This window comes from Ovis canadensis, chromosome 13, assembly GCF_042477335.2.
Source record: "Ovis canadensis isolate MfBH-ARS-UI-01 breed Bighorn chromosome 13, ARS-UI_OviCan_v2, whole genome shotgun sequence".
Lineage (NCBI taxonomy): Eukaryota > Metazoa > Chordata > Mammalia > Artiodactyla > Bovidae > Ovis > Ovis canadensis.
In genome coordinates, this window is record NC_091257.1 from 93,571,614 (window position 1) to 93,580,676 (window position 9,063).

The window sequence follows — 9,063 nt, forward strand, 5'->3', positions numbered from 1 at the left end:
TCCGAGCTGGAGGGGGTTGGGGTCTCCAGCATCCCTGGCTGGGGGGAGAGGGGCGCGCCCCCTCCCTGGAGAGCCAGGTCCGGCGGCCGCGGCTCCCGAAGGCCAGCGCCTCCTCCAGCAGGGGGCGGGCGGCGGCCGCGTTCAGGGTGGGAGCAGACGGCCGCCCGGCCCCCTCCCCGGGTTCCCCCTCCCTTCTCGTCCGCCGGCCGGCCCAGAGGGGGCGGTCCGGGGGCGGGCTCGCGCCTCTCCGCGCTCGCCATCTCGGGGCCGCCGGGTGGGAGTGGACAGGGCGGGGGCCTGAGGCCGCCCCCCACCCCGGCCCCGCAGGCCGGGGGACCCCCGGGGGCGCGCTCCGGGTCTCCAGGCCGGCCCGCCGGCGCCCGGCCGGGGGTCCCGGGCGGCCGCGGCGTGTCCTCTGCGTGCCTGGGGAGGGAGGGGCCGCCGCCGGGCGTGACGCAGCCGTTGCTATGGCCCGCCTTTATAAATAAACGGGCTCGGGAGAAACTTTAGCGAGTCAGAGCCGCGCACGGGACCGGGAAGGGGACCCACCCGAGGGTCCGGCCGGCAGCCCCCCGCACTGATAGCGGCCACCCCGGAGCAGCGGCGGCGGCAGCAGCAGCAGCAGCGGCGGCGACACAGCAGCGACTGTTCGGAGCCGGGAGGCCGCGCCACCTGCGGGCCGGCCGGCGCGGGCAGCCCCAGGCCCCCTCCCCGGGCACCCGCGTTCATGCAACGCCTGGTGGCCTGGGACCCAGCATGTCTCCCCCTGCCGCCGCCGCCGCCCGCCTTTAAATCCATGGAAGTGGCCAACTTCTACTACGAGGCGGACTGCTTGGCTGCTGCGTACGGCGGCAAGGCGGCCCCCGCGGCGCCCCCGGCGGCCAGACCCGGGCCGCGCCCCCCCGCCGGCGAGCTGGGTAGCATCGGAGAGCACGAGCGCGCCATCGACTTCAGCCCCTACCTGGAGCCGCTGGGCGCGCCGCAGGCCCCGGCACCCACCACGGCCACGGACACCTTCGAGGCGGCTCCGCCCGCGCCCGCCCCCGCGCCCGCCTCCTCCGGGCAGCACCACGACTTCCTCTCCGACCTCTTCTCCGACGACTACGGGGGCAAGAACTGCAAGAAGGCGGCCGAGTACGGCTACGTGAGCCTGGGCCGCCTGGGGGCCGCCAAGGGCGCGCTGCACCCGGGCTGCTTCGCACCCCTGCACCCGCCGCCGCCGCCGCCGCCGCCGCCGCCGGCGGAGCTCAAGGCGGAGCCGGGCTTCGAGCCCGCGGACTGCAAGCGGAAGGAGGAGGCCGGAGCTCCGGGCGGCGGCGCCGCGGGCATGGCGGCCGGCTTCCCGTACGCGCTGCGCGCCTACCTCGGCTACCAGGCGGTGCCGAGCGGCAGCAGCGGGAGCCTGTCCACGTCCTCGTCGTCCAGCCCGCCCGGCACGCCGAGCCCCGCCGACGCCAAGGCACCCCCGGCCGCCGCCGCCTGCTACGCGGGGGCGGCGCCGGCGCCCTCGCAGGTCAAGAGCAAGGCCAAGAAGACGGTGGACAAGCACAGCGACGAGTACAAGATCCGGCGGGAGCGCAACAACATCGCGGTGCGCAAAAGCCGCGACAAGGCCAAGATGCGCAACCTGGAGACGCAGCACAAGGTCCTGGAGCTCACGGCCGAGAACGAGCGGCTCCAGAAGAAGGTGGAGCAGCTGTCGCGCGAGCTCAGCACCCTGCGGAACTTGTTCAAGCAGCTGCCCGAGCCCCTGCTCGCCTCCTCCGGCCACTGCTAGCGCGGCCCCCGTGCGCGTCCCCCGCGGCCGGCCGGCCGGCCCCCGCGCTGCCGGGCGCGCCGCGGCCGCCGAGACTCCGGGGAGCGCCCGCGCGCCCGCCCGCGCCCCTGGCGGCGCCGGCAGAACTTTGGCACTGGGGCACTGGGCAGCGCGGGGAGCGCGTCGGTAATTTTAATATTTTATTATATATATCTATCTATATTTTTGTCCACACCAGCCGCACGTGCAGACGGGGCGCCCGCCCGTGGTGTTATTTAAAGAAGAGATGTCTATGTGTACAGATGAATGATAAACTCTTGCCTCTCATTCTGCCCACCCCCCCTCTCTGGGCGCCGGCGGGCGGGCCGGTTTCGAAGTTGATGCAATCGGTTTAAACATGGCTGAACGCGTGTGTACACGGGACTGACGCAACCCACGTGTAACTGTCAGCCGGGCCCTGAGTAATCGCTTAAAGATGTTCCTACGGGGTTGTTGCTGTTGATGTTGTTTTTTGTTTTTGTTGGTGTTTTTTTTTTTTGGCCTTTTTTTTTGTATTATAAAAAAAAAATCTATTTCTATGAAAAAAGAGGCATCTGTATATTTGGGAATCTTTTCCGTTTCGAGCATTAAGAACACTTTTAATAAACTTTTTTTTTTTTTGAGAATGTTTAAAAAGCCTTTTGGGGGCAGTAGTTGGCTTTGATTTTTTTTTTCTTCCCCTTTATTTTGGATTTATATTTGCCTTTCTGGTGTGTGGGGGGTTGTTGTTGTGTGTGTGTGTGTGTGAGTGAGAGCTGCTGTTATTTTTGGCATTTTAGGTGGTTGGGTGGGGGTGTTGCAGCTGCTTATTCTCCTCTGCTACTCCCCCCCTCAACCCCACCCCCAGGGCCTGTGCTTGGAGATGGGGGTATCAGGCCTGGCGCGGGGGAGGGGCAGAGGAGTGCTGGGTCAGGCTTTGAGGGTGACTCAGTGCGGCTGAGTGCTGGGGAGGAGTGACTAGGAGCCCTGCTTGGGGAGGGCCTGCAGGGCCTCTGGCTGGTCCTGAGTCCGGGGCTTGGGTTTGGAGGGGCTTTGCGGGTTCTGATCTCTGCACAGCGCGTGGGGACCCAGCCCATGGGACTGTGACTCTGAAAAAGAAGGGGTACAGGTCTTGGTCCTACTGAGCCCAAATCGGAGCAGACTGTTTTGAAAAGTGAAGCAGGGCATGGTGTTTAGAAAATAGTGTGTGTGCGTATGTATATTTTTAAGAGAGTAGCCTGGGTGTGTGGGTGAGCTTGTGTTTGTGTGTTCTGGCCAGAGGGAGGGGAGAATCCAGAATCTGGGCTCGGTTGGGGAGGCGGGGGAAGGGTTCCTATACGTTCACTCCTTTCCTAGTACCACTTGTCCTGCTTGTACCTACTGTGGACACTGAGGCCCAGGCTCACCTGCTCAAGGACGCTGAGCCCAGGTGTGAACCCGGGCCTGCCATCCCTGACTCCCTGTGACAGAAGTGGCCCTGGGCAAGGCTGCGTGTTCCCCGTCCCCTGCTACACTCCTGCCTGCCCCTTTGCATGGCTCTTCCACCCCCGTTCCAGCCCTGGACGGCATTCCTGAGAGTTGAGGATGTAGACGGAGGGGTTTGTGGATACCCGTACAGCGTCCCACGGTGCCTGGCACGCAGGAGGTGTTATATAAGCGTTTGCTCTTGTTATTATTTTTCGCTGGGAGGCTCCTGGCATTTGGCACTTGAATCTCCAGCGCAGCGCGAGTGTGGCCAGCGCTCGCCAGGGGCCAGTGTCCAGTAAGCCCTGGACCTGCCCATCTCATCTAAATCTCAACCACCTTCAAAGAGGCTGCTGCCATTATGTGGCCTGCTTGGAGAGCTGTGAATCTGCTTTTGGCTGTCGCACCCTTAAGAGTGAGAACTATGTTTGTAGGGGGAGCCCTGCTTTAGGAATTCAGGGATGGAGGGAGGGTGGAATAGGGGGCTTCGTAGATGAGTTTGCTGAGGACCTGGGATGGCCTGGGATCTTGGGAGCGGTTGCTGATACTGTGGTTTGAGAAGGGGCAGTGTGCTTCCTCTCCCTTGCCCTTTGGGTGCCTGGATGTTCCCCGCCCCCCTCTGCCCCCCGCCCCCCTCTGCCCCCCGCCCCGTGGAAGCCTGTGGGAAACAGACACTCAGCCCCCACCGTTACGGAGCTGAGGACCAAGGCAAATGCCACCTCCCTAACCCCATTTGTGGCCTGGGCCCTGGGCACACATAACCTGGGCCCTGGGCGGTCGGAAGACTGATGGGAAGCTGCAATGTCAAAGTCCGTTCAGTACCAGCACCAGCGCATCAGCTCAAGTGCCTCTGGGATTTACCTGCTGAGGGGCAGAGTGGGTGGGGGGGCTGACCTCGGGAGTGAGGTAGCTCAGTCTTTGGGTCAGGGGGTGGGGGGAGGGAGTCACCATTTAGGAGGGAACCTCCCTAGTCCCTGCTCCTTCAGTCGTGAAGAGTTGGCTGGTGACTGCCGCTTCTCACCCACTTTTTGTCACCAGAGGATGCAAAGGAGGGGAGAGGCGAGAAGTCTAGGCAGAGAGTGGCCCTAAGCTCCTGTTTCCTGAGCGCTGCTGCACAGTGAGTGTGGAGCGTCACTGTTCACACGCTCAGACCCTCCTGTAATCGACATAGGCACCCAGGGAAGGGGCTACACCGGTTTGACAAAAGTAAACTGAGGCCCACGATAGCGGGGTTACTGCTCAGGAAGAACAAGGGTGGAGCCAGTTAGCCAAGTTCGGCTCTGAAGTCTCTGGGGAAAGCTTGGTGCTGAAAGCCTGATTGGTAACCCCAGCCCTCACCCACGTCCTGGGCCCTGCCTGGAGGAATCCTTGCCCCCCAGCTCAGGCACCTCGGAGTTAAGTGACATGCTTATGGTTTCACAGTTTGGAAGCAGCATTAAAGGAATTTAAGCCTGAGCCCATCTGATGGCCCCTGAAGAGGGCTTGGAGAAATAGTTAACAGGTTGAGGGCTCTGATGGTGCTCCAGGCGGCATGTGGGGGCACTGTGGACAGAGCTGTGCCCAGAGGACTTGGGGAAATGTCATAAATGGCGGGACACCCACTGTAGGCATATGCATCGGCAGGCTGCAGGCTCGCAGGGAAGAGGGAGGGTGTGTTCAAAAGCTGGGAAACGAGAGAGAGAGAGAGAGAGAGAGAGAGAGAGAGAGGGAGAGAGAACAGGACGGGGTGAAGCAGGAGGAGGCCAGGGGTGTGCCTCAAAGAGCGGGAATCACGGTGGATGCACACTCAGCACTTACAGTGAGCAAGACCTTCGCACAGATGGATTTGCTGGTCTCTCCCAGCTGCCTGGTCATGTTAACCACCGACCCATTTAGTGGGGTTGACCAGTGAGGCTAGCTGGGAACCCTGACCAATGTTTGCTTGGGACAGGAGAGTTGACAGAACACACTGACACCTCATAATCTTAGGCAGTTGCCCCACAGCCTGGCGATTTTTACCAGGGATAGAAGTGAGTGTCAGAAATTGAAGCTGGAGACACTGCTGGGCGCCAGACCCTGTGCTCACCACGTACTGGCTTATCAGCCTCTCGGAGACCCTGGCTTTTGTTATTGGCATTTTCCTGCCAATCAAGCCGGCTCAAAGAGGGGAGGCGACCTGTCCCAGGTTGCACAGCTAAGGGTCGTGACAGTCAGGATGAGAAAGAGAAGGGGGACTTCCCCATCTAAACACCTAAGGAATGGGTCCTCTCCCTAAATCCTATCTAGATCTCTCTGGGACTGTTTTGTCCCTGTTTCTGAGATACCAGGTGTTGTTTTTTTTTTTTGTTTTTTGTTTTCACTTATTCCTTAAGCATTTATTGAGCACCTGCTCTGTGCCAGGCCCTATGCTGGGTGCTGGGGACACATTCCCAAAACAGAGATGATGAGTTTTGGGGACAGGCAGCAGACAGTGAGGACAAGATAATGACAGATGGGGACAAGGGCTCGGAGGGCAGGCAGGTAGGGCAGGGTGGCGTGGGGGCATCCGGGAAGGCCTCTCCTAGGAGGAGGCATCCGCAGAGGCCAGGGTCAGGTGAGGCATGGGGGCCGGGAAGAGCCTCGGTTTTCAGAGCCCTCGCCCTATGTCACCACGTGTGCCTTTTATCTGCGATAATCCAACGACTTGGGTGCTGTTTAACACCCCCTTCCCTAGTTGGACAAACAGGCCCAGAGAGGCGAAGGCACCGGCCCCGTGGCTGGGGAGTGATAGCACGAAGCCTTCTCCTGCTTCTGTCTCCCTGCCCCAAACCTTTCCTCTGCTCTTTTCTTCTGACACCCGCCCCCTCGCCACAAACTTAGTCCTCTCTCAGCCTGGCTGACCACCTGGATGACCAGTGGTGGAGTCCCAGTGGTCCCAGCTGGCTAGCTTGCTAGCTGCCCCTCCTTGGGGGTTTTCAACCTTGTACTGACCACAGCCATGTATAGTGGGGTGATGGAGGCTAGAGAGGGCTGGGGAATCGGGAGGTTCCGGGGGCTCCAGCCTGCTGCAGTTTGAGCCCCTCCCAGGTGCCCACTGAGGCCAAGAGGTAGGACTCCTATGTCAAAGACTGGGGAGCTGACGCTTTGAGAAGGGACATCACTTGCCCAGAAAGCAGCAAAGTTAGAGTTTGAATCCATGTCTGAGACCCAGGCTAAGCCACTTTGTGGTGAGTTAGTTGCTGCATGTGGGGGAACAGATGGCCAGACCTTGGTTTTGCACTCTTTAGCCCATCTTTGAGTAAGAGGCAGGGGGAGGAAAAAGCCTCCGAGTTTTGTCCCTTATTTTCTGGATGACCTCCTGCAAGATCCTCAACCATTGTGGGCTGGGGCCTCCTCCCCCATGAACATAGAGTAGTACCAGCGTGGTTCACCTACTTAGCTGGCCCCCAGTGAGCCCAAGGCAGGCCCTGTGCCCCTGGGGCTGATCTTCTGCTGGGGGAGTTGGTTGATGGATTAGCAGGCTAATTTCAGAGCATGATGAAGACCTGGGGGAAAGTGGTAGAAGGTGACTGGGGAGAGTTTACAGGGCATTCCAGGCAGAAGGAGCACAGGTGCAAAGGCCCTGAGCTCAGTGTGTTAGGGAAACAGTGACCAGCCTGTATGGCTGGCATCGAGGCAGCCAGGGGTGTGGTGGGGGAGGAAGACGGGGGTGGCTGGGTTCCTCACGCAGCGCTGTGGAGTGAGGCTCAGAGGGCTTGTCTGGGGATGAACGGCTAGATGTTCCCATCAGGGCCTGGCACCTGGAAAGCTCTTGACAAGTTTGTTGGTGGGATGAGACATGTCCCTCGGCCTCTCGGTGAGGCAACGTGCAGTGGGTGAAGGGCACACAGAGGCTGCGTGCCGGGGCCCGGGAGACCTTGCTGGTGCGGAGCCTCTGACCCAGGGCCTGAAGCCACGGGGAGCTGTTCAGCAGGCAGGAATGAGGGGAAGGCCATGCCAGGAGTGGGGCTTGGGAGGAGTGGAGGCAGGCAGCCAAGAGAGGGAGAGTTCTCTGGGAAGCAGTGGGAGCAGGGCAGAGGGCGCTGATGGGGGGTGGGCAGGCCTCCCAGCAGCCTGGGGGGGCAGTAGGCGGTCGGAGGGGAAGCGAGAGCTGGACTCCAGGAGGAGTGTTTTCTTACTTGATTTTTTCCTAAATAGCGTACGGTCGTGGTAGGAGGGTTGGAGCACACAGGGTATCAATAGGAGAAGGGAATACAAAGCACCTGTCATTCTCCTACCCAGAAATACAAACCTTCTTAACACTTGCTGTGTGGCCTTGGGGAATTTAGTTTACCTCTCTGAGCCTGTTTTCTTGTTTATAGAACAGAATAATAATAGTACCTGTCACGTAAAGTTGTTGTGAGAGTTAAATGAGTTAATCCACGCAGCATATTTAGAACAGTACCAGCACGCAGTCAGAAATAGCCATCATCACTAACAATAACAATGATTTATAACATCATTACTGTCTCGGTGGGTGAAGAGCCCAGATGCTAGAATTTGGCCCCTATATTCTAGTTCGGAGTACCAGACCCCTTGTGAAGTCCCTTAGTCGTGTCCAACTCCTTGCAACCTCATGGACTGCAGCCTGCCAGGCTCCTCTGTCCATGGGATTTTCCAGGCCAGAGTATTGACTGGAGTGGGGTGCCATTTCCTTTCTCCAGGGGATCTTCCTGACCCAGGGCTTGAACCCAGGTCTCCCGCATTGCAGGCAGACGCTTTACCGTCTGAGCCACCAGGGAAGCCCAGACCCCCTGACCTGTCTCCTGAAAAGCATGTGTGCAGGTCAAGAAGCAGAGGTTAGAACTGGACATGGAACAACTGACTGGTTGGAAATCGGGGAAGGAGTATGACAAGGCTGTATCTTGTCACCCTGCTCATTTAACTTATATGCAGACTATATCATGCAAAATGCCAGACTGGATGAATCACAGCTGGAATCAAGATGGTGGGGAGAAATATCAACAACATCAGGTATGCAGATGACACCACTCTTATGGCAGAAAGTGAAGAGGAACTAAAGAGCCTCTTGATGAGGGTGAAAGAGAAGAGTGAAAAAGCTGGCTTGAAATTCAACATTAAGAAACCTAAGGTCATGGCATCTGGTCCCATCATTTCATGGCAAATAGAAGGGGAAAAGTGGAAGCAGTGACAGGCTTTATTTTCTAGGGCTCCAAAATCACTGTGGATGGTGACTGCAGCCATGAAATTAAAAGACGCTTGCTCCTTGGAAGAAACGCTATAACGAACCTAGACAGCTTATTAAAAAAGCAGAGACATTACTTTGCTGACAAACATCTGTCTAGTCAAGCTATGGTTTTTCCAGTTGTCATGTATGGATGTGAGATTTGGACCATAAAGAAGGCTGAGCACTGAAGAATTGATGCTTTCAAACTGTGGTGCTGGAGAAGACTCTTAAGAGTCCCTTGGGCTGCAAGGAGTCAATTAATTGACTAACCAGTCAATCTTAAAGGAAATCAACCCTGAATATTCATTGGAAGGACAGATGCTGAAGCTGAAGCTCCAATACTTTGGCCATCTGAGACCAAGAGTCAACTCACTGGAAAAGACCCTGATGCTGGAAAAAACTGGAGGCAAAAGGAGAAGGGGGTGGCAGAGGATGAGATGGTTGGATGGCATCACTGACTCAATGGACATGAATCTGAGCAAGCTGTGGGAGATAGTGGAGGACAGAGGACCTGGCGTGCTGCAGTCTATGAGGTCACAGAGTCGGATGTGACTTTGTGACTGAACAACAACAAAATTCTAGTTCCAAAATCACCATTTCCTGGTTGTGTGACTTGGAGCAAGTGACTGTATCTCGCTGT

General features: G+C 58.3%; 1 protein-coding gene across 1 annotated transcript; it reads left to right on the forward strand.

Annotated features, from left to right (window-relative positions):
- The first annotated feature begins 228 nt into the window (after positions 1–228).
- On the forward strand, positions 229–2,431 carry CEBPB (CCAAT enhancer binding protein beta). Its single transcript, XM_069548819.1, has one exon. The coding sequence runs from the start codon at positions 728–730 to the stop codon at positions 1,775–1,777; it is 1,050 nt and encodes a 349-aa protein (XP_069404920.1). The 5' UTR covers positions 229–727; the 3' UTR covers positions 1,778–2,431.
- The last annotated feature ends 6,632 nt before the right edge of the window (positions 2,432–9,063 follow it).

What these genes read in the sequence shown, in the direction of transcription:
- CEBPB (XM_069548819.1), top strand. Translation starts at nt 728, where the DNA reads ATGCAACGCCTGGTGGCCTGGGACCCAGCATGTCTCCCCCTGCCGCCG.